Source organism: Glycine max, chromosome 4 (genome assembly GCF_000004515.6).
Source record: "Glycine max cultivar Williams 82 chromosome 4, Glycine_max_v4.0, whole genome shotgun sequence".
Classification (NCBI taxonomy): Eukaryota; Viridiplantae; Streptophyta; class Magnoliopsida; order Fabales; family Fabaceae; genus Glycine; species Glycine max.
Genome location: NC_016091.4, coordinates 19321552 through 19348708, shown reverse-complemented (window position 1 = coordinate 19348708; position 27157 = coordinate 19321552). Strand labels below are relative to the sequence as shown.

Genomic DNA, 27157 nt, shown 5'->3' with positions numbered 1-27157 from the left:
CCACCACTTTCACCCGATGACGGCAATGACGGACGTATGCATGGCAATTCTCCCCGCAACTTGGGGATCCCCGTGGGGACTGCCCCACTCAGGGCCCTGCGGTCAGGGAAAAATTCCCCACGAGGACGGGGATGGGGATGAAAAACCCCCCGTAACTAATTCGGGGACGGGGACGGGGACTATGCTCCCCGTCCCGTATCCCCGCGTATATAGAATTTTACTTATATACCCTTATAACTTATAATATGTATAGCATAAATATAAGGGTTAATATAGTATTTTACTAGTAAAAAAATATAAAATAAAATTATTATATATATAAGTAATATCTCACAAGTCACAAAGACACAAACATTACCCAAACCCTAAAACGTCGCATCAAACATTCAGACTTCGTTCCTTGACTTCCTTCTTCGCCTTCATTCCTTCTTCACTTCTTCACTGTTCGTTTCACTGTTTCACACTGTCTTCACCCTCTTCACTTCTTTGCTTCTTCACTGTTCCTTTTTCACCATTCATTTTTTTTTATAATTTTTGACATTTTTTAATGTAAAATGGGGTCCCCGCGGAGAGCCGGGGAACAGGGATGAGGCAAAAAATACCCCCACCACGGGGAGTGGGGATGGGGACAGGGAGCAGGGTAAGGTTCGGGGACGGGGAGCGGGAGAGTACTCCCCGCCCCTGCCCCGTGCGGGTGCCATGCCTAGGCGGACGACACCAGCTAGTGCCTCCTCAAGTACATCCTTTTAATGATCTCGTACCTCCACACCAAGAACCCCGACAAGAGTTCTACCCAAACCATCGCTGCGGACACCAAGCTCTATAGCAAGGGAGCTTAGCGCCAACCACATGTTGGTTGAGCACCATCGCCGCGAGAAGCTAAATGAGAGGTTCATAATCTTGTGGTCGTTGGTCCCCTTCATGACAAAAATGGCAAGGCGCCGATATTGGGAGACACCATCGAGTACGTGAAGCAGTTGTGACGGAAGATCCAGGAGCTTGAGGCCCATAACCGCAAGATGACGGAGACAGAACAACGTTTCAAGCTCCATGAGGTAATTTTATTAAAATGTTTTCATTGGTAAACACAATTAGTAGCACTTTTTTTTAATAGTGTTTATAGGGTTCTTTAATTAGAGTTTATAAATTAAAAAAACATGTATTTAGGGATTAAAATGAGTAATTTTTAAATAGAGATTATACATATATGTATAGAGGCCAAATGAATGATTAAACCTATGTATATTTAGACCATAACACTCTTCAATGTGGAATCTCTAATGGATAGCAATTCAGAGGACGAGTAGCTGATCGAGTAAGGAGTAACAAAGGAGTGGGGTGACAATGATGGAGAAGAGGAAGGTGAGGATTGTGGAAAGGGTGGTGGAATGATGAAATATCCTTTGCATATACTTTTATATTTGTCTGGACTTTTGATATTTGTGAGGACTTTAATCATTTCAGCACCACTATTTAATGTGGCATCTCTGGCACTTTTGATATTTGTTTGGACTTTCATCATTTCAACACCATTATTTGCCCATTCTTTAGTAATGTTATTGAGCACCTCTTGCTTTCCTTCTTTTAGGATTTTACACCAAATACTGCAAGATATGATGTAATATGGATTCAATGGTGTATTGGTCATCTTACAGATGAAGATTTTGTTTCATTTTTCAAGAGAGCAAAGGTAACTCATCCTTTATTTGATTAATATCCTTTGCAGATCAAGTTATTTTGTTAATTTGGAGTCAAGGATTACATTTAAAATAATTTAATTTTGGCTAAGGAAAGGTTCCACACAATTAAGTATTTACTTGAGGCTTCAGCTTTGTCTACTAATAATTCTTTAGAATGCAAAGATATGGAGTGCATGCTTGATAAAGTAATCTAGTTTATTGATTATTTCTGCTCACCTATGATTCAAATTTTTTATTTTGATTCACATTTTCCATATATGTGATTTGCATATGCCTTGGTGCTTGCTAGTAATGTACAACTCTTGCATTATTGCAGTGAATGAGATTAGATAGTATGAAACTAGCTATCATTTCTAAAAGCATGTGTTATATATACAACTATTCATTATTAAGGGATTTTCCATTTCTATACTATCAAAAAATATTCTCATACTCGCACTAAATATTTAAATGGATTTTTTTATATGATAAATTGTACCTCTTATTCACAATTTGGCTATGAAGAAATATTTGATAATCTATATATTTTATCTTATCACTATTAAATATTTTGATGATTTGTAGCTTAAATTGATTATCCTTAACCATAAACTTAGGTTCATTTTATTTGTAACCTTGTTGTTGGATTCTTGCTATTATACCCATATCAATTGATTGGTGCAGTCAATAGTTTGTCTCTCTTATTTTGGGGGTTAAATCACATTTTGCCTGCCATTATTATTGTCCCTAACTTGAATTGAAGTCATAAAAATATATTAGGTAAGTCTCGTACTTTTTGGTAATTCACAGATATCTCTAATTTATTTGCTCTGTGCCTGATAAAAGTCTATGACATGTGTGTAGATTTTCAGGGGGTTGGCTTACATCCACATTGGTACCAAAGTTTGCCATAGAGATTTGAAGCCTCAAAATATACTGGTCTTTTTATATGTTAATTGTTGTTGTAGTGTGCGTGTGTGTGTGTACACAGGGTGTATCTGTCGAGAGAGCCTTTTTTATGTGGGTAAAGAAAGAAATATTGACCATTAGATCTTATCATGAATAATTGAGTTCTTAAAAAAAGTTACATGACCTTTTTAAGTGATTTTGTGACTTTAAGTTTTTATCTTAACCATTCATTTGAATTATATGATTGAGATTTTTTCCTCTCGCTTGATATGCGCCAAATATATATATATATATATATATATATTCAAATTCAATTCATTCTTAAAAGTGGTAATTGTTTCTGGCTTTGATATCATTCTGTGTATAATCCAGGTGAATCCTCTTACACACAAAGTAAAGCTATTTGATTTTGGATGAAGAGGGTCTAATCTTTACATTGTTTTGATTGTAGTCTTGTGTGTTGATTTTTTTTTATCTTGGTCTGCTCAACATCAAGCTGTGGAGCTTTTTTTTTATTTAAGATTTCTTTTATACCATATTAAATTAAATATTTGATTTGTTTTTCTTTCACTTTTTTGTGGAAACAACATTTTCTTTTGGAGTTTTTGGTCATGTTCTGTATGATTTCAACTAATATTTTAGTGAGAGTGAGACTACTACCCATCTTACAATATCCAAGATCATTTACCAACCTTCAATTTTGTCTCATCAGGTCGAAGGTGAAGCTAATATATCATACATATGTTCACAATTCTATCAAGCACCAGGACTTATATTTGGGGCCACAGAGTATACAAAGTTCGATTGATATGTGGTCAACTGGATGTGTTCTTGCTGAACTTCTTTTGGGCCAAGTTTGTGTCATTGATTTTTTTTCATTAATTATTGTTACTTCAATACTATATTGTATAAATTTGCCACGAAATGATGTAAATGTTTTCTTGATTATATGCCACCCATGTGTTATCTAAAACAATTTAAACTTTTGCAGCCATTATTCCCTGGCGAAAATGCAATAGACCAGCTTGAACATATTATAAAGGTACAATTGGTGTTAACATGTATTGCATGTTCCTTAGTCATGCCATCCTTGTCATTATAAGTCACCTTTGTAAAATTTTGTATTGTAGGTGCTTGGCACACCCACCTAAGAGGAAGTATGCTGTATGAATCCCAATTACAATGACTTTAGGTTTCCACAGATAAAAGCACACCCATGGCACAAGGTCTATAATTTTATCTCCTTCAAACAGTTGGTTTTTTCAAATGATCAAAAATGTGATTAACATGAAAACATTCTTGGGCATTCTAACACATCAAAAGTGTATGTAGATATTCCACAAAAAGATGCCTCCATAAGCTATTGATCTTGCATCCCGACTCTTATGGTGTCATATATCATTCCTTGGTTTCTCTTACCTTGAACTTATTTGACTTCAGATTAAGTAACCAAGTAGAAATGTGTGCATGCTTCACAGTTTTTGGCACTAATAAATTTGACATATCTAGTCAAATGAATTAATAGTTAAGACATTCTTTGGCTAAATCAATTCTAAGAACTTTGTCCAATCAATTCCAAAATTATAAAAAGGTGAAACGTGGTTAAAAGTTCAGAATCTTCATTGTGAAAGACTACCTATGCATTTTTCATGCTTTTGATTTGCTAACTTTTATACTTTATGGCTAATTAGATAGGCATTTTGAGCCAACATTATATATTAATAGTAAAATTCAAAATGTTGAACTTAAGAAGAGATATGATGGGTGTTGGTTGTGACTAACTTTTAATTATTCCTTATTTATGTAGTATTCATATAAGGTGAGTTTCTATTTATTTTATTTGATGTTGAGTTGCTAACTAACTTCACTTAAATATCTAGGCTTGCAAAGAAATGGAAAGAGCTGCAGACTAAGGTGGATTAACTACTTGAGGCCAGGATTGAAGAGAGAGGTGTTCAGCAAACATGAGGAAGATACAATCATGGCCCTACACCATATGTTAGGAAACAAGTAAGTAAGCAAGTAGAATATATATTTTTTTTTTAAAATTTTAATGATTTCAAGTTTACTTACAAGTTTGAAGTTAATTTTGTAATTGTAGTCAGAATAATGATATAGACTTAGATACCCAATAAGTAGTGCAAATGGACATCATGTATAATTAACAATTAATTAGTTTATTAAATATATTAGACGCAAATATAGATATATCCACTATTAATTTAGTTAAAGGACATCATGATCTCAATCCAAATATTGTTACAAAGTTAATGCAGTTAAGAAACACAATTGTTGCAGTTGATTGGTTTTCTCTGCATATTCCTTCTTTTTATGGAAAAGAATAAGACTTTTATTTTCTGGCTTCTCTTTGGTGCTTGGCTCATGGTATTCCCATGTGAAATTCATTATTTAAAATTTTTTATTTTTTTAAAAAAGACATTCTAAGACAATTTTTGCAAAAATCGTCTTAAAATCCTCAATTTATTTTTAAATTTTTTTATTAAAAAAATTCTAAGATGGTTCTTTGAAAAACCATTTTAGAATGTTTGCATTCTAAGATGATTTTTGAAAAAAAAGTCTTAGAATCCTCCATTTATTTTAATTTTTTTAAAAAAATACATTCTAAGACGGTTCTTTCAAAAACCGTTTTAGAATTCTCAGTTTTTTTTTTAAAAAAATTACATTCTAAAATGGTAACCATCATCGTAGATGCGAATATTTTACGGCGTTGTCTATGACAATGGTTAATAACCGATTTAGAATGTCCTAAATAACCGACATAGAATGTCCAATATTTAGTAGTGTATGCAAACCCACAATGAGGAATAATATTTCAAAACAAAAGTTATGACATGACTAAGTTGTTAGATCAAACATTAGAAGCAAAACTGCTATGTATGTAACATAATTCCAAAGAAAAGACAATCAAATGACAAATTGAAAAGCGCGGTATTCTTTCCAAACCAGTGTTAATGACAATTGCAAATTATGATAGTATTTCCATATCACAAAGAATCTGACTAACCTTTGTAGGAATTGCATAATGTGGGCAAGTAATTTTATTGAGGAAGCTTTCACTTTGCTATTTGGTTTCTGTCCAGAGCACCCCTTCAAGCTTGGAACTCTAGAACTTAAATAGTGCCCAAGATTTATATGGTTCAATACTTGCCCTGAAGACAATTGATGTTGAACAAAAATTAATGGAGTGCAATTTCAAGAATAAAGTAGTAGTACAAACTCAAAGAAACACACAATGAGGCAAGAGCTTTTTAATAATGATTGAAACAAGAAGGATTATATTAAAGAGCAAAAAAAGAAGAAGAAAAAAACACCGAAAAAGGATATACTTCCTAAAAGCTACTTAGTGGCTTTGACCACTACTTGAGAACTCCTGTCAAGAGGAACATTTATATGCTGAAAACAATCATCAGCTATAACTATTTATATGCTGAGAACTCTTGTACAAACTCATTTATGCATAATATCACAAATTCATGTTCTTTCATGATGTTAACCTTCTTTCTAGATTCACACTGTACCACTCCCCATGCTTTGACAGGTACGGCCACAATAGTCTACAAAGCATAAATTTTATCAATATACATAACTCACGACTTTAAAGAATAAAGATAATCAAATAAGCATACTTCGTATGGTATTAAGACACTAGTTGCATGTAAACTTGGTAACTTCAACTAAAGTAATTATATTTGACCATTGGAAGAAATGTTGAAAGTGAGGGGGGAAGGAAAAATATGAAGCTTGGAACTTCAACTAAAATGCATTTTGTTTACCTTGCAGTACCTTTATCCATGAGGAGAACTGTTGTTGCAATTCAGAATTATCCTGACTAAAGAAAGAAAATTCTTTAGTTATAAATGGACAAAAAAAAACAAGAGCAATTGAAAGTTGAAATAAATGGTACAAACTCAACATTTTCACGTGATCATTGTTTACAAGGAAAGTAACACATTTTTTTTCTTCTTCAAAAGCATAACCCTAATTGAATTGAAACCTAAGTCCAAATGCAATTAATTAGTGCAAATAAACATCTAAAGAGGGAATGAAAGTACTCACCTCCAGTAGTTGGCCTAAAGAGAACTTGTTCTGCTTTCCTTCCAATAAAGTGGTAGAATAAGACTTGACCACTGCATGCAACTCCTTGAGATGTCCCCACTTGGGTTGCCTTAACATACCTAATGCAAAAATTTAAAAATTTAGAGAAGCAAAAGTGTTGGATCAAGTGGCCTCGGAATAATTAAGAAGGGGGGGGGGGTTGAATTAATTATTAATGTGTCTTGACTAATTAAAAATTTATCAGGCGGTTAGTCTTTTAAATCTTTTGGCAAGAGGGAGAAGGAAGAATCAAAAGAATTCTCAGACGATTAGTCCTTCGAATCATTTGGCAAGAGAGAGAAGGAATGAAGAAGAAGAATAGCACAATTTTTTGGCCAATAAACTTTTCTTGAATAAAGAAAGTATTGAACAAAAACTCTTAAAAGAATGCTTTGAATGAATGAAAGAAATCTGAAAGTTGTCTCTTTAAAATTCGTGTCATGGTCACATATTTATAGTCATTTGATGACTCAAGTTAAAAGTTTATGACTGTTGGCAATTTCTTTAAAACTAGTCACTTTAAAAGTTGTGACTCTTTTGAAAAACTAGTCACTTTAAAAGTTGTAACTCTTTTTGAAAACTAGTCACTTAAAGGTTGTGACTTTTGAAAAAAAATCTTCAGAAACAAGTCACTTTAAGAATTGTGACTTTTGGTAATTTATTTTTTCAAAATAAGTCACTGGTAATCGATTACCATCATAGTGTAATTGATTACACATTAACAGATATGACTCTTCATGTTTAAATTTGAAAATCAAAACGTTTAGAAACACTAGTGATCGATTACAAGTATTGTGTAATCGATTACACAAGTTTGAAATGATTTGAAAATGTTTTATCACAAGTTGTGACTCTTGAAATTTGAAATCTAAAGTTTTAAAACATTGGTAATCGATTACATGATTATGATAATCGATTACAGCTTTGTAAATCCATTTGAAAAGAAAGTTGGCTATTGGTAATCGATTACCACTGACTTCTGGTAATCGATTACCAGAGAGTAAAACTCTTGGTAAAAGATTTTTCTTTGAAAAATTCCTTTGAACAAAATTGCGCTATTTTAAAAAACTCTTTTAATACTTATCTTAATTAAGTCTTCTCTTGAATCTTGATTGAATGACTCTTTGATTCTTGAAACTTTCTTTGATTGAACGACTCTTGATTCTTGACTTGAGTCTTTGGCATCATCAAAATAATCTTGGAAAGCATTGCTTCCACAATGTCCCCCTTTTTGATGATGACAATCCTGAAATCAAGAGAATACATGCAAGTTTTGTTTTGTCCCCTTTCTTTTTGAATTTATGCTTAATTTAAGACTTTGTAAATATAATATCTTGATTTCTAAAATACTCATTTTCTCTCCCCCTTTGGCAACATCAAAAAGGCCAAAGTGCGTTAAAATAAAACATACATAAATAATTCTAAAACATACATAAAGCATACTACCAAATATAAATATATACCACTAGACATATATCATCAAAATAAATAAGTTTAAAACACATAATCATAAACAACTAAGAGCAAATAAATATAATCACCATGTTTAGTCATAATTAACTAAGTGGCAAATACTAAAAAAAAATCCCAAATGTTCAGAGAATAATGTCATAAAAACATAATGTCATAAATCATTCTTAAAACATAATAAAAGTATGTGTATTAAACAAGTCATAAGTCATCATAAAATAAAACAAATCATTTGTCTAAATCACTAGCATCTAGAAGTCCTAATTCTCTTCTGATAATGTAGAAAGAATCTTTAGGTAGTGGTTTTGTGAAGATGTCTGCGAGTTGGTTTTGGGTATCTACAAATTCTAGAACATAGTCACCTTTTAGGACATGATCTCTAAGGAAATGATGCCTAATTTCTATGTGCTTGGTTCTAGAGTGAAGGACAGGGTTCTTAGATATATTTATGGCGCTTGTGTTGTCACATTTTATGGGAATATAGTATAATACAATCCCATAATCAGATAGTTATTGTTTCATATCAATCATCTAAACATTATTTTCTCTGAAACCTATATGCTCAATATCTTTATCATGCTTATGCTTGATAACACATTTTTCAGAATAAAAAAATACCTTATATCTGAAAACTCTTATATAAAAATAAATATATATATCATAATGGATTTTTGAAAAAAAAACTTCATGAATGACTCTTAAGTAAGTAATTCACATATCATTTTAAAAATCATGCAAGAATCATAAACATCATCAAATATTTGTTTTAAAAAATAAACTTCATGCTTTGAGAAAGAAAAATAACTCAATCAAACATATAAGCATAAACTCATAATAGCAATCAATCAAGATAAACAAATAAAATTTTGTTAGTCATCATATAACAAGTTAATTGAGAAGAAAATTTCAACCAACTTAATTTAAAAGAGAATGGTTTTGATGTTACCTTTTTCTTGATTTAAGTGCCTAGATCTTCAAAGATGGAAGTCAGACTTTTACTTTTTGCTTAATCTTCTTGAGAGATGTTCTTATTGCTCTCATAGTCCTTGTATAGAAGGTTAATCTCCTTCTCCGAACCATCGGATGAGTCATTGTCATCCCATGCAATATACGCCTTCTTGAATCTTCTTTCTTCATGACTTTTCTTCTCATTCTTCTCAGGCCATTGCTTGTTTGAGGGGCAATTTGCTTTGATGAGACCAAGTTGGTTGCGCTTGTAGCATCTAAGAGTTGTAGAGTCTTCTTGGAATCTTTTTCCATGGTTGAAATTTTGACGCCACTCGATTCTTCTCTTCTTGACAAATTTGTGAAACTTCTTCACAAAGAGTGAGAAGTCTTCTTCATCTTCTTCTTCTTGTTGTATTGAGGAGGAGGCTTTGAGTGCTATGCTTCGCTTCCTCTTGTCGGTTTCTTCATTTTGATTTAGTCATTGGAGTTCCATCTCATGTTCCTGTAATTTTCCAAAAAGAGTGGCAAGAGTCCTCTTGTCGGTTTCTTCATTTTGATTTAGTCATTGGAGTTCCATCTCATGTTCCTGTAATTTTCCAAAAAGAGTGGCAAGAGACATAGAAAAAAGATCGTGTGTGTGTGTGTGTGTGTGTGTATGTGTGTGGCATGCCTTTAGTTAAAGGATCAGCAATCATCAACTTAGTGTTGACGTGTTTAATGACCACTTTCTTTTCTTTAACACATTCTCTTATGGCTAAGTACTTGATGTCGATGTGCTTACTTCGACTTCCATTTTTGTTGTTTTTAGCCATAAACACCGCAGCAAAGTTGTCACAATACAACTTTAATGGCCTAAAAATAGAGTCCACAACTCTAAGGCCAGACATGAAACTCTTCAACCATACACCATGCGAGGTAGCCTCAAAACAAGAAACAAACTCAATCTCCATAGTGGAAGTAGTAGTTAAGGTTTGCTTGGCACTTCTCCAAGATACAGTTCCACCAGCTAACATACAAATATAACCAGATGTTGATCTGCGTGAATCAACGCAACCAGCAAAGTTTGAGTCGGAGTAGCCAATCACTTCCAGACAATCAATTTGTCTGTACATAAGCATGTAATCCTTTGTTCCTTAAACATATCTCATCACTTTCTTTGCAGCTTTCCAGTGGTCAATACCTGGATTACTTTGATATCTTCCCAAGACTCCAACAGCGAACGCAATATCAGGTCTAGTGCAAACCTGAGCATACATAAGGCTTCCAACTGCTGAAGCATATGGAATATTTTTCATGTGTTCCCGCTCAAAATCATTTTTGGGGCACTGACTCAAAGCAAGTCTGTCACCCTTCACAATGGGAGCTACACTTGGTGAACAATCTTTCATGTTAAATCTCTCTAAAACTTTGTTGATATAGGTTTCTTGAGACAAGCCTAAAATGCCTCGAGATCTTTCTCTATGGATCTTTATGCCTATGACATAAGATGCCTCTCCCATATCCTTCATATCAAAGTTCTTTGAGAGAAATTGTTTCACCTCATATAGCATACCCTTATCATTAGTCGCAAGCAGAATATCATCTACGTATAATACAAGCAAACAAATCTTACTCCCACTGACCTTCTGGTATATACAGTGATCCATGGCATTCTCTTCAAAGCTGAATGAAGAAATGACCTCATGAAATTTTAAATACCACTGGCTGGAGGCTTGTTTCAATCCATAGATGGACTTATTAAGCTTGCAGACTAAGTGCTCACCAACACTAGATAAGAATCCTTCAGGTTGTTTCATGTAAACCTCTTCTTCTTGATCACCATTCAGGAATGTCGTTTTCACATCCATTTGATGCAACTCAAGATCAAAATGAGCTACTAATGCCAAAATTACTCGAAGATAGTCTTTCTTAGATACAGGGGAAAATGTCTCTCTGCAATCGATTCCTTCTCTTTGAGTGATTCCTTTAGCAACAAGTCTTGCTTTATGTCTCTCAATGTTTCCTTCTGAGTCTTTCTTTGTTTTGAAGACCCATCTACATCCGATGGCTTTTACACCATCAGGCTGTAGAAGCAAGCTTCATGATGAATCAAGATTGATTCAAAGAAGTTTTGATGATAACAAAGGAGATGACAAAAAGCTCAAAGGTTAAGAACACTTCATGATAACAAAGATGATGATCTCAAGAATCAAAGAATGAGTTTAAGATGTTCAAGATTGAATCAAGAACACTTCAAGGTTCAAGAGGAAATTTGATTTCAAGAATCAAGATTCAAGGTTCAAGCTTCCAAGAATCAAGATCAAGATTCAAGAATCAAGAGAAGACTTAATCAAGATAAGTATGAAAAAGTTTTTTCAAAAACTGAGTAGCACATGGATTTTTCTCAAAACCTGTTTACCAAAGAGTTTTTACTCTCTGGTAATCGATTACCAGATTATTGTAATCGATTACCAGTAGCAAAATAGTTTTCAAAAAGCTTTCAACTGAATTTACAACGTTCCAATTGATTTCAAAAAGCTGTAATCGATTACAATGTTTTGGTAATCGATTACTAGTGTGTTTGAACGTTGAAATTCAAATGTGAAGAGTCACATCCTTTCACAAAAAAGCATTGTGTAATCGATTACACTGATTTGGTAGTCGATTACCAGTGATAGTTTCTGAACAAATCAAAAGATGTAACTTTTCAAATAGTTTTTTACTTTTTCAAATTGGTTTTAAGTTTTTCTAAAAGTCATAACTCTTCTAATGGTTCTCTTGACCAGACATGAAGAGTCTATAAAAGCAAGACTTTGTTTTGCATTTCACATCTATCAATCTATACTTCTATCTTTTCCAATTCATTCATTACACAAACAATATTTTCCACATTGATTTCTGAGTCTCTTTGAACTTCTTCTTCTTCTTCCTTGTGCCAAAAACTTTCCAGAGTTTTCTGGTTTTCCAAACCTTGAAAACTTGTGTTATTCATCCTTTTCATTATCTTCTCCCTTTGCCAAAGAGAATTTGCCAAGGACTAACCGCCTGAATTCTTTTGTGTCTCTCTTCTCCCTTGTCAAAGAATTCAAAACGACACAGTCTGAGAATTCTTTTGATTCTTCCCTTTCCCATATACAAAAGATTTCAAAGGACTAACCGCCTGAGAATTCTTTTGTATCCCCATTCACAAAGTTTCATAGGTTTAATCGCCTGAGATATTTGTCTTAACACATTGGAGGGTACATCCTTTGTGGTACAAGTAGAAGGTACATCTACTTGGGTTTGACTGAGAACAGGAGAGAGTACATCTCTTGTGGATCAATTCTAGTGGAGGGTACATCCACTAGGTTGTCCAAAGAGAACAAGGGAGGGTACATCCCTTGTGGATCTTTGCTTGTAAAAGGATTTTTACAAGGTTGGAAAAGAAATCTCAAGGATCGCAGGTCACTTGGGGACTGGATGTAGGCACAGGTTGTTGTCGAACCAGTATAAAAACTCTTGTGTGTTTGTCTCCTTCTTCCCTACTCTTTTAATTTCTGCTGTGCATTTTAATTTCCGCTTTTACTTTTGGTTAAGTTTCTCTTCTACTCTTTATTCACTTAACAACGGAGTAAAAGCCTTAGAAGAGTCATTTTTAATTAGTAAAGGTTTAGGAATAATTAATTCAACCCCCCCTTCTTAATTATTCTGAGGCCACTTGATCCAACACAGGCAACTCAACGAGATCCCAAACTTGGTTAGATGCCATAGAATCCATCTCATCCCTCATAGCATTATACCACAAATTTGATTCCTTAGAACTCATGGCTTGTGAAAACGTCTCAGGATCATTTTCGGCTCCAATGTTGTAGTCTGATTCTTGTAGGTACACTACATAATCACTAGGAATTGTTGTCTTTTTTACTCTAGTAGATCTTCTTAATGTTGCTTGGTCTATATCATCATGTTGTTCCTCACAAACAACTTGATCTACATGATCACTTTCAACAGCTTGTGTAACACCCATTTTAACTTGAGGGGTGGGAATGACTATCAACCTATTACTTGTCCCGGAAGGTTCAGCTTCATAGTGATCCCTTTTAGAAGAAATGTTCTAAATTGATCACTCCCACTAATCAAGTCATTTTCAAGAAACTTTGCATTCCTTGATTCCACAATCCTAGTGTTGTGGGATGAACAATAGAACCTATACCCTTTAGACCTTTCAGCATATCCAATGAAATACCCAGTAATAGTCCTAGGGTCTAGTTTCTTCTCTTGTGGATTATAAATTCTTACTTCAGACGGTCATCCCCAAACGCGTATATGTCACAAACTTGGTTTTCAACCCTTGAATAACTCAAAAGGTGTCTTTGAGACAGCCTTGGTTGGAACTCAGTTTAATATATGCGCAGCCGTCTTAAAAGCATCAATCCACAAAAATTGAGGAAGCTTTACATTACTCCTCATGCTTCTCACCATGTCTAATAAGGTTCGATTTCTTCGTTCTGCCACACCATTTTAATCCGGAGAACCAAGCATAGTGTATTGGGCAACAATCTCTTGTTCTTGAAGAAATTTCGCAAATGAACCTAGTGCTTGTCCATCCTCTGTCTATCTACCATAGTACTCCCCACCTCTATCTGATCTCACGATCTTAATTTGTTTTTCACATTATTTCTCAACTTCAGCCTTAAAAACTTTAAAGGCATCTAAAGCTTCATTCTTAGAATGAAGTAAGTAGAGATACATATATCGTGAATAATCATCTATAAAGGTTATGAAGTATTTCGGACTATTTGCATCCATGTTTGGACAACATATGTCTGTATGTATGATTTCTAATAAATTAGAACTCCTCTTTGCACCCTTTTTAGACTTGTTAGTTTGCTTACCCTTAATGCAATCTACACAAGTCTCAAAATCAGCAAAATCCAAAGTACCAAGTACTCCTTCATTTACTAATCGCTTGATTCTCTCAATAGAGATATGTCCTAATCTCCGATGCCACAACATAGAGGATTCTTCATTCACAATACATCATTTTAACCCAACAGAAACGTGTATAGAATTATAATTAGCATCGTTTTTCAATTCAATCGAATAAAGACCATCAACCAATTGACCACAACCAATAATTTCATATTTATTTAGTAAATTAAAACCAAAGTCTGTAAAATTAAAATAAAATCCCAAAAGTGCAAGTTTATAAACAGAAATTAAGTTTTTACGAAAACTAGGAACTTAAAAAACTTTCTCCAAATGTAATTTAAAGCCACTACTTAAAACTAAGACGCACATTCCAATGGCCTCTACATGCGAGCTCATCCTACTCCCTGAGTAGATGCACTGCTCACTTCCCGCTGGCTTCCTTAGGCTTTCCATACCCTGCAAGGTATTAGAAACATGGATTGTAGAACCAGAGTCAATCCACCATGTATTATGATTTACATTAATCATATTAGATTCATAACAAACGAAAGTAAATGGTGTACCTTTCTTCTCAAACCAACTTTTAAATTTGGGGCAGTCCTTCTTTATGTGTCCTTTCTTTTTACAGAAGAAACACTTTGACTCCTTTTTAATTGTTGGTTGAAAAATGGACCGGATTCAGAAATAACAAAATTTTCCAAAATAATGTAATGGGAATAAAAATTGGAATGTCGAGCGTGGGCTTCCAACAATATATATATATATATATATAAGCGTAATCCAATTGATAAGCTTTGAAAGAAAAAGAAGAGATGATCGAGAAAATAATTCAAAATTAAATTTTTAAAAATAAATTTCGATATAACAAATCATCTTAAAAATATTTGTATTATTTGTTGGAATATGATTGCACCAAAAATGAGTAAATCTATGAATACTTGATAGATAAATGAATTTTTTTTCATAGTTGTTAAATAAAAATGTAAATATACATAAATTTAAGCAAAAAAAATTCCTATAAAAACTTTCATCTGTTATGAAATAGCATGTGGCAAATTTGAAATTTTGTGAAATATTAACAGCCAATTGGTGATCAATTGTGACTTGTGAGTTGCTAAAACATTCGTGAAATTACCATTTTGATTTAATTTTTGTTTAAAAATGTGAAAAGGATCTAAAAATTGCTAAATAACCTTTCAAAGAGTTCTATAGTGATGTTAAGTAAGAAGATGTTATCAAAACTATATAACAAACACAATTTAAATGTTTTAGTACCAAAGTTTGCAAAAAGAATATAAATAAATTTGATATGTTACTCAAGTTTGTTATTTGTGAGGTAAATCAGGTCACCAGTAAGTCATCTATATTCATAGGTTTGTAGTTTGATTCTTTATTATTTTTTGTTATGGTAAATCTATATGCAATTGAAAAAAAAAAAGAAATATGTTTTTGAAAGTTGTTAAATAAAAAAAGGAAATATACATAAAATCTTTATTTTTATCTTCTTTATATATATACTAGTTGTACGCACGGGTCACTTGTAATTTATTTTGTATGAATATTTATTTATTCTATAATACAGTGTTAAAATGAAAAATAGTACAAAAATAAAAATATATGTAATATTAATAATAATTAGATTGTTTGCATAAACAAAAAAAAAAGCAAGATTACTCATTTGACTAAGGTAATGTTAATAAATAAAACAAACAACCTAAACTTAATTTAGTCACTATCACTGTCGTCCCAATCCTTTTGACTTCTAATGATAATTTCCCAAATTTGGTCATGACGCCTGTAGTAGAATGAGATTTCATCACCATGAGAAAAATCACTTTCTTTAAGGAATTTATACCAAGGTTGCACAACATATTTTTCCCCAATTCCAATATCAAGAACAATAACATTCCACTATAGCGGAGGCCCTAATCTTCTAAGGATTGTCATATGTTGATCGCAGCCATTTAGATGTCTAGTTACACAGCTTGGAAGACTCTGCAAAAGAGGATAAATAATAACCAAAGCCTGAAGTGGAAATGCCCAAAAAACCAATAAATTACTACTAATTAATTGATTGTTACCATCCCCATATGATGCCATAGTGAGAGGTCAGAAAATAATCTTCTGAGAAATTTTAGTGATATCATTCAAAGTGATTCCATCTCCTGCAATAGGTTTTTTTTTTATTGTTTGTTAATTTACTTTGCAAGCTTTTTTTAATTGCAATATAGACTTAAAATTAAATTCACAAGTGAATTATGAAGAAAGTTAATTAATATTTATAATTAACTAATTACTATGATGGATGTAAAAAGATGGCACAACAGTAATTCTCAATTGCATGTCATCTAAAATAATAATAATAATAATAATAATAATAATAATAATAATAATAATAATAATAATTGAAGTGAAAAATCAGGCTTATTCTGAAATTTCTTGTGCATGTGTCTGTCGAATCCCCAAAACAAAAAAGACAATTGCGGATCAATACGCAGCGAGTGTAACAGAGCATGAAAAATTAAAAGAGGAGAAACTATGTAAAGTTCACGCAAAGATTTATTTGGAATGAGCATGAGACAATAATCATGTTGTATGCCTCTGCCAGAAAAGAAACATTCAGTCAAAAGAGGAGAAAGAGATATGTATGTAAGACATGGATATAAAAATTGAAACTACTTTGTCAAAAGAGTGACTATGCTTAGAGAAAATTGTTTTAAAAAAATTAAAATACAAAAGGGTGGCAAAATCCCATCATTACAAATTTATCATCATAAAAGTGCAATACATCAGGGTATATCTAAAGCAAAACTTACTTGAAAGCTTGCTCATAACTGAAGAACTAGATAGCAGAATTTGGGACAATTATTAGTACCATTCCCTTTGAATAGCCCATGAAAACCTTAAGTTCTCCATATATATTTTAGACCTTGAATTGTTCCATTGTATTTAATTCTATGTAGATTCTGAACCTGTAAATGGCAAAGGCACATCACATGTATGATATTGATGCTTCCAAGCACAAAAGAAGCAACAAAAAAGGTAGTCTGTCAGATAATATGTGACTTATAAAAAGATAGACATCTATACAAAAATTTGTCCTAAATATTTCTGGACTGTTTTTAGATCTGCAGTTAGTAATGCAAGAAATACTTTGAGCAATTTGATTAAAATAACTAAATCAATCTTTCCAAGAAAAAAGTAAAAAATTCTAAGATTTAGAATTTTTAAAAACATATTTTTGTGATTTGAAGATTTTTAATGATTAGGTTCAAGGTACACAAAAAGGTTAGCTGCCAATTAGAAAATTTTAAGTTTGAATTTATGGCAGAGAATCAAAATAACTAGAGCTTAATTTATATGCTAACAAAGGGTAAACGAAGAGCAATGGTAAAGATACAGTAGCTGGTCTTCTGCACAATATAAATTTAAATAAAAAAAATATGTTGAATGTTCTACTGCCAAGAACAGTAACCAAAACATAATGCTCCCACCGATCGTTCTGCTCCCCTCTTCTCCAATTGTATCTCAGCAGTGGAAAGATTCTCAACAAGCTTGGCAAGACATAAATCCCTCCCTACAACTCATGAATTAAGAATTCTCGATAACGAAACAAACATGCATGACAGGAAAAAAAATTTAGAGATAGAAATATCAGTGTTCACTCTTGTCATCACAGCATAAAAAAGGGTCTGGGCTTTCAGCTAGAGCCAACATAATCTATATTATTAATAACAACAACAACAACAACAACAACAACAACAACAACAACAACAACAACAATAATAATAAATTGGATGTTATTTACATCAGTCACAATGCATCATTATATTTACCTTGTCAGGTTTTTTAATTTGCATAAGAATGTCATGTAGGAATTGGTTAAAAAACATCTCTGAATAGAAAAACATTTTCTTTCATCAAGAATAATGTAAGATTAATAAAATTATTATATACAATAAAATTGTTTTTCTAAAGATTTAATATGACTATATATTTAAGATTTAAATTTAAAGACATGTAGTTAAATTAAAATTACTTTATCCAACTTAATAAACATGTTTGATAGTATATGAAGAAAGCGTGTATTAACTGAATAAAAATTTGCAACTTAAAAAATGGGTATAAAAGAACCTTGTCATTACATAAAGCGAAAAAATTACACAAGTACAAAATACATTTACAAAAAAAAATAGACTAATTTAAAATTATAAATTTATTTACAATATTATTCCAAATTAAGTGTTTGACATTGTGAATTAATCATAATGATGAGTTGTGTTTCTAATAAAAAATATATTTTGGGTTATGTCCTTGGTAGTAAATGAAGTGGTTGCCAATGGTTTTGCCAAGAGGTATGTGATTTATTAGTCATCTTTTAAAATTTTATTTTGATCTATGTCTTTGATTTTTGATGTTGTAAGCTTCATGGAACATTTATGATACTGATGTAAATTCAGGTCTTCATGGTTTTACAAAAATCATAGTTGTTGTTTAGGCGGTTATCGTTATCAAAATTCTAGAATGCTTTGTAAAGATGTTCATCAGGTCCAAGTCTGTGCCTATGCATTGTAGTCGAAATGAATTCAAGATAGTCAATTGACCCATTTCCGTCAACATCAGCCTGAGGAAAAAATATACATGTCTTGCAAATTGAAACAATTAGGAACAAAGCAAAAATGCATGACAACAAAAAAAAGTATAAAGATATAGGAAATATCATAGTTTAATCACAACATTAAAAAAGGCTTTAGCTAGAGCCTACATAATAATAATTATAATAATAATAATAATAACAACGAAGCAAACATGCATTACAACAAAACAAAATTAAGAAATAATAAATATCAGTGTTAACTCCTATTGTCACAACATAAAAAAAAAGGACCATTTAGCTAGAGCTTACATAATTTATAATAATAAAAATAATAATAACAACAACAACAATAAAATTAAATAGAATTATAAAGCAATACTTATGACAACCTTGAAGAAAAAATGCCAAAGAGAACAAACAATGAAATGCCTTGGGCGACACACGTGGTACAATGGACGGGACAAAGGATCGTGATCCTGCGAGGGTGAGCTAATTCCAAAAATCGTCCTCAATTCATAATAATAATAATAATAATAATAATAATAACAACAACAACAACAACAACTAAGCAAAGATGCATGAGAGAAAAAAAAAATTCAAAGATAGAAAATATCAGTATTAGCTTCTATCATCACAACACTAAAAAGGGTCTTTAGCTAGAGCCTACATAATAATAATAATAATAATAATAATAATAATAATAATAATAATAATAATAAACACTAAAATTAAATAGAAATCTAAAGAATACTTAGGACAACTCTGAAGAAAGAATGTCAAAGAAAAAAAAATCAAATGTCCAGTGCGACACACGTGCTAGAATGGATGGGGACAAAGGATCGCGATTCCATGAGGTTCAGCTAACTCCAAAACCCGTCCTTAGTTCGGATTAATAATAATAATAACAACAACAACAAAACAAACATGCATGACAGAAAAAAAAAATTAAGAGATAGAAATATCAGTGTTCACTCCAGTCATCACAACATAAAAAAGGGTATGGGCCTTCAGCTAGAGCCAACATAATCTATATTATTAATAACAATAATAATAATAATAATAATAATAATAATAATAATAATAATAATAATAATAATAATAATAATAATAATAATAATAATAATAATAGATGTAATACGGGTATTTAGCATGTGTGTTTATTTGTTTTGCAAGACAAAAGTAAAATGAAAGACAATATGGAAATTAAAATAAATTTAACATCAATAATAACTTAATAGGTAGTATGGAAATTAAAATAGATTTAAAATGAGAGACAGTATGAGATAAGATGTGCATAAATTATATTGTTATTAAATCACAAAATTATCATAATAAATTTATTATTTTATATGCTTACTTAAGATAATGTACTCAACACGCTGCAGTTATTTGTGAATTGTTTTAATTATTCTTATATCGGTCAGATAAGTAGCAATCTCTTGTCTCGAAAGTACATGCTTAACACAAATTCAGCTGAATATTTTTCACAATTTATATTATTCATACAATACTCTTAAAAACATTTATTTTCCTCTCTTTTTTATCTTTATTGCATCGCTCATCACAAACTTTTCTTTCTTTTCTTCTCATCTCTCTTTTCTTTTATACAAAAGTTGTACAAAAACAAACTACGGTTACCATTTCTCATTTCCATAATTCATATTAATGTGAATTATTGACTTTATCTACATGAAATCATGAAAAACATTATAACTTCCATGAATAGTAGCAAGACTTTTTGGTTTAGGAATGATAGTGATGTACTTTATATCTGACTTTCTCTAATTTGATTTTAGTCATTTCTTGATTTTTAAAAGAACCGTGGGAAACTCGTTCATTTGTTCTGCTTTGATTTTGATTTGATTACTTATGTTTCCAGATAAAGTGAGCATAGCTCAAGTTTCTTAAAGGAATACATTACTGGTAATGAATAATTAGTCCTGATTCATAAGTTGTCAAATAAAAGGTAAAGGCAGACCTTTAGAAACAAATTTTCATGCATTTTAGGAACTGAACAGACAACAATACTTCTATCTCAATTTCTGAAAATATAAAAACACGATCAAATGTGATCTATACTTTCAATACTCCTTATTGTATAATAGAGAAGGAATCCTATTTTTTATAAGGATATGCATCTTGTCAACCTCCGAGAACAAAAATCATGGTCCAAAGGTAATAATAAAAAAAACAAATAATTATAACACCATACAATATCTATCAACAACATAAGAAACATGACATCTACATCCAAGTCAGAAATTATTTCCTTTATTGTTGCTTCATCACCGATTCCATGGTGAGTCATAGCAATCTCCAATTCATCTTTTGTAATATACTTGTCCATCAATTTAAAGACACTGTTATTTTCCATTCAATCTAATCTCTTGTAATTCAATATTTAAAGCAATCAATCATGGGTGCCCCTAAAGTTAGGTAATCAGGTTATTGGTGTAGCCTTAATCAAAGTAAATGTAGTTTAACATAAAAATGTTAGTATTTTACCGATAAAAGCTCCATGCTAGTACCTAATTGGTTGTCGAACATCATGTTATCAGGCCAAAAACAAATTAAAAGGACAAATTCTGTTTGGAAATTTGTCATTAACATTGAAGAACTCAACTACAAAGTAGAGAATAAAACAATTCAAAACTATAAAGATAAGTGTGTGACTTTAAACAAAATATTATCTCGTTGTCCAAACACTAATGGTTAGAAAAAACACTAAAATACCAGTCTTGTAAAAACACAAATGGTTAATCCAACTTCCTGCAACAACAATAAAATTCATGATTTAAAATGCAAAATTGCAGAAATCATTTAAATAATTAAGTCAATAGCGTCTAAAATATTAAAAATAAAATGCAGCGAAAATTATCAGGAGTTATATGACTGAAGTTCCGGACAAATCCACATCCGTCAGAACGAAATACAATATGTTAAGCATAATTAAAATAATAGTTGTAAGACAGAAAATGAAAGCTTAGAGTTGAGGGAGAGAAGACTAACGAGTTTTCTTACCTCAAAGGAAGAGAAATTTTCTTGACCTTTTGAGAACCTTCATGGCAGCACAACTTTAACAATATGCGGAATCCATCATGACTATTTAGAAGTTAGAAGATATATAATTTGATAATCACCACAAAATAAATAAAAATGTTGGGCTAGATGACAAAAGCAATAGATGAGAAAGCACCAACATTATGATCATATCTGCATAAAACAATTCCAGTGACGCTGATAATTAGCAATATTTTCCTATGAATTGTCCCTTAACTGGTTATTCTTCGGTTCTTCTTCTGCCAATCAAAAGTCAAGTTTGTAAATGCATTCTTGCAATTAATCAATTGGATCATATATTTGCCTCTTGTGGTAGAGCTTGGAACAAATTATTCAGATATTATATAAATAATAAATATGATAGTTATAGACTTACATGGCTTTAGATGAAATATTTTCATTTCTGCAATTCCTTGTAAAGATGACCTTTGGGTGCATACTCTAAAATCAAATAAACTCGTTCTTGCAATAGATAATTCAGAAATCACAAATAGGGAGATATCCCAAAATCAGGACACACATGGACTTTTAAGATTAAAAACCAAAACGTCATTTAGGCATCTCATCAAATACATAACTTACAAAAATAGCACCGAAAGAGAATCTGAATTTAGAGTAGTAATGTCTTGGAACATAATACATGCCGTAGCAAAAAATCAAATAAAAAACATTAGCTACCAAGCTGCAGTGAAAATGTTCATATCCTTTTTATCATTAGCTTCAATGTACATTGGGACCTTGCATGAAGAAATTAATTACAAAATAAGAAATCAAAAACTTTTTTTTGGTAATAAGCAGATCTCAGTATAAATTTTTTTTGTTAATAAGAAATCCCTATGCATTACATTCTTTCCATGGCAATATATAAGGGCTCGGACCATGATGCAACATACTGCCTCAATCATAAAAGAAACATTAATTTGTCAGTCACTATGGTGTTTTTTGTAAGCCACAAACCACACCATATGGGGAGAGGAAAAGAAGGAATGTCGTTATATGATATATACTTACAATAGTTATAGACTTACATGGCTTTAGATGAAATATTTGCATTTCTGCAATTCCTTGTAAAGATGACCTTTGGGTGCATACTCTAAAATCAAATAAACTCGTTCTTGCAATAGATAATTCAGAAATCACAAATAGGGAGGTATCTCAAAATCAGGACACACATGGACTTTTAAGATTAAAAACCAAAACTTCATTTAGGCATTTCACCAAACACATAACTTACAAAAACAACACCAAAAGAGAAGTCAAACCTCGACCAACATAAAAAAAAAAAACAAAAAACTAACATGCATGTAAGAAATCATACATGAAAACAACACTGAAAAAGAAGGCAAACCTCGTTTGTATCTGGAAAAATGAAGAAGAAAAACATCAATAACAGCAAGTCAAAAGTTACACATTTATAAAAAGAAAATACAACAGCGAAGCTACCATTAAAAAACAGAACAACAAAAGTACCATGAACAGAGAAAAACGATAAGCTAACATGCATAACAGAAAAGAAAAGTAAAACCTTGACCCTGGAAAAAAAAATGCACAACAGCAAAAGTAAAACCTTTATTCGTGTGATGAACAGAAATTTGAAAACTTAGTAGAGAACAAAAGCATAAATAATCTGGAAGTGAAGATGGAAGAAACAGACCACAAAAATGAAGAAGAAAGAAAGCAAACGGATGAAGCAAAATGAAGAAGAAACAAAGGCAACGAAGAAGAAAGAAAGCAAAACGCAACAAAAAAGAAAGAAAGGAAACACAGTTGGTGCAGAATGGACGGGCAATGCAACAACACATGACACCTGTAAGCAATTTAAGAAAAAGAAGACACATGCAATAATACGTGGAGCAACCAACAAACTTGGAAGTGTGATGCAGAAATGTCCAAAAAACCAATAAATTGGACACATGTCAACAGCTAGAGCATGGACACAATAGCATTTTCTATATATATATATATATATATATATATATATATATATATATATATATATATATATATATATATTGAGATAATCGATGCAGACATTTTTCTGTCTAACTACATTTGTAAAATAATGGATATGTAAATCTGTTTTATTATGGAGTCATAAAAATACCTTATTTACCTGCCAAAATCATAGTTGACATATATATGTTGTCTTTAATAAGTTCATATATTAGCGTGTAAATTTTAATGGACAACTCATATTAATGATTGACATATTCCTTATGCACACATAATTAGGGAGACTTTATCATCAAAGGCTTCTTAGTGTGTGGATTTAAAGATTAAAAAATTAACTTCGTGATAAAAATTTGTCATTTGTCCCATGTTTAATGAGTGTCTTTTTATCTTTCAATATCTTTTAAATATTAATCTTATTAATATTTATAAGTAAAAAAGTAAATGACTTATCATATTATTAAAATTATATAATTTCGATCAGAATAAAAAATCATAAAAATCTTCCATTTGTGCATATCTAAAGTTAAAAATTGATTAAAAATAATAAAGAAATTCTACTAATTATATTTTCTATCAATTATTATAAATTATTAAAAAAATCATATTAATGTTTCATTATTGAGAATTTGAAAGGATAACTAGAGCCACATTCCATTCGAATTCTTAAAAATTTGAAAGAACGCATTTGGTAAATTTAAATTACATCTACATAATAAATTTGGGGAAAAAAGTATCCTTAAAATGTAAGACATAGGGATAGGTATGACTATTTTTATATATAAAAATAAGTAAAAAAAATTCACTTAAAAAGTAGAGATGAACAATTTACATGAAATCACATTAATATCTAAATTATTTTGGTGAAATTATATGATTTTAGTTTAAATATTTTTTTTGTCTATCTCTTACTATACTTAAAATATTTATAAATATTTTACTTTACAAAAATAGAAAAAAAATATAAGATATTGAAATGATTAATTGAAAAAGTTTAGATATACACTATATTCATTTTAATTATTATTTTTTCTATTTTCTTCTCAATTAAAAAAATTATTGCGTATTTTCTTCTCAAGGCAAATCCATTGAAATGATTAATTGATTTTATAATCATATGTTTTGTTTATGATAAGATATTGTTATATATTTATATTTAAACTTAATATATACAACTTTTATATAATTATGTTTAAAATTCTTTTTTATGTCTTATTCATTAATTGAAATAATTAATCCTTGAATTATGAGTAATATGATTCTATATAATAACTACTTAAATCAATTAACTCTATGAATATATTTAAAATAAAATTTAAATTTATGAAAATATTAATTAAAATGAACTAATTTAACTATTTTTATTAGTCTTGATAAATTAAATATTTTTTTCTTATATATACATAGAGAAATCGATGTAGTATTGTTAATTATTAATACAAATAATATTTGATTTAATCATTTAATAAAATTATTAATATTGTCTGTCACATTGTTGGCAAGAAGCCTATGTCTGATTTTATGATTGAGTAAATTACATATAGAATACCAAAAAAAAAAATCAAATAAATATACTCACACACTTTGTTTATCTAGTGTTGTTATATTATAGAGATTTTTTATTTTTTTATTTTTTGTCACACTGTAATTGTATATACCTATTTTTACACTTAAATAAATCATGGATGATAAAGACAATAACATTCAAGATAAAATTGTAGTGTTAATTGGATATAAAAAATAAAACTCAAGTAAAGTTTGTCACACATTTTGACAATTATCTATGCCTATTTTCACATTCGGACAAATCACAGTTGATGAATAGCATGTGTTAAATACAATGCTTATATTAATCATGTTGTGATTTTGAGTATAATTAGTGAATGTTGTTTAATAGTTCATTTTCATTAAATAAAGACTATCCCATTTAAGATAAATTGGTGGCGTTGATTAGATAAAAAATAAAAAAAAAACATTTCAAATAAAAATTGTCACACTCTTTGACAATTGTTTTGTTTATTTTCACACTTAGGTAATCATATTGAGTGGATGACATAAGTTAAATAAACAATTTGATTTTATTATGTATGTTTATCACAATTTAAATATTAGACTCATTGTATTAATTTTATTATGGTTTTATATATTTCAAATATTTTTTAATAAATATTATTCAATTATCCAATTTAAAAAAAAATCCACTTAATAATACAAATTTTATTAGGAATTATTTTGACAATATGTTTGATTTGTATTTGTAACATTCAATTTAAATTGTATCATTGAATTTACATTTAAGGCTTACTAACGTATCATTAAATCCCATTTAGAAAATTATATCATTTAATTTATATTCAAATATATTCATAACTATTAAATGTGAAGCGTTACATGTTATTTGCAAATTATGGTGTATAATTTTTAAGATAAATCATATTGTTGAATCCAATTCTAAATAAATAAAAAAAATAAAGATTTGTAATCATTTTACTAATTTTAGTCACCAACTAAACCTAAAATCAACTTTTATATGAATGGTGTTTATATGGTATTTGCTATTAGTACCTATCAAGTATTTTTCAAATGGATCAATACAAAATAAATAAAATATATTACGGACAAAAACAAAATTTACTAATTTATTAGGGAATGGGGAATAAAACAAAATATCAAAGAAGAAAAATATTTTTATTTATTTATTGGAGACATAATGTAAAAACAAATTATTAGAGACTCAAAATAAAATTTGTTAATTTATCATAAAATAATTTTCAGTCACCAATAAAAAGGATTAGGAAGTTAAACATATTTCTTCGACAACAGAAAATAGTTTAACATTAGAACAGAGAAAAAAAATCTCACAAAAAAATAAAAAATTCAAAATTAAATTTAATTCATTATATTACATATCCAATAGACACATATAAATAAAATTGTGTAATTCAGCAAAAAAAGTAAAATTGTATAATTTTTTTTGAAAAGATGATTTTTCACTTTTCATTGCATCTCAACAGGTCAAAATCGATGGAATGAAAAATAAGAAAATGATGATGAGTTGCATAATCGATTCCCTATTTAAAATGGTAATTAGAAGGTAGATGAAGAGAAAATAATATACATTAATTGTTTGTTTTTCGTAATCATTATGCAAATAAGAAGACATTAATTCTGAATTGGTTACAACACTTCTCATTGCTACTCTCTATTACTTCGAATTGGTTACGTTTCAAATAAAGCCTATTTTTTCCCTTTCATTTGCTCACTAAAGATGCAAAATATACCCTCATCCACTTCCTTTTATATATATAAAGATAAACATTCTTTTTTTAAAAAAAAATTATTTGAAATATAATTTACTTTAAATTAGTTTATTATTCCCCTAATTTAATTTTTACATTCAATTTAGTCCTTTATAATTATTTTTTTCAATTTGGTTTTCTAATTTTTAATTTTTTTTTAATTTGATCCCGCAGTCTAAATTAATTATGTAATTCTACCATTTAAATTTAATCGTATCATCTAAATATATATTTTGTGA

The 27157-nt window shown here is 30.3% G+C and overlaps 1 protein-coding gene and 1 long non-coding RNA gene across 2 annotated transcripts in view; one reads left to right on the top strand and one right to left on the bottom strand.

Annotated features, from left to right (window-relative positions):
• The first annotated feature begins 2928 nt into the window (after nucleotides 1-2928).
• Nucleotides 2929-4775, top strand: LOC100804174 (uncharacterized). Its single transcript, XR_005891009.1, has 4 exons — nucleotides 2929-3442; nucleotides 3580-3630; nucleotides 3719-3814; nucleotides 4469-4775. It is a non-coding gene; the product is annotated as an uncharacterized lncRNA (long non-coding RNA).
• A 1341-nt stretch (nucleotides 4776-6116) lies between these two features.
• The window catches only part of LOC106798510 (uncharacterized), a 39792-nt gene continuing 18751 nt past the window's right edge, over nucleotides 6117-27157 (bottom strand). Inside the window, exons 4-5 of the mRNA XM_041014640.1 lie at nucleotides 6666-6784; nucleotides 6117-6163 (exon numbers count right to left, since the gene is read on the bottom strand). Of these exons, the coding sequence (XP_040870574.1) occupies nucleotides 6117-6163; nucleotides 6666-6784 (166 nt within the window). The remainder of the gene's footprint in view (nucleotides 6164-6665; nucleotides 6785-27157) is intronic.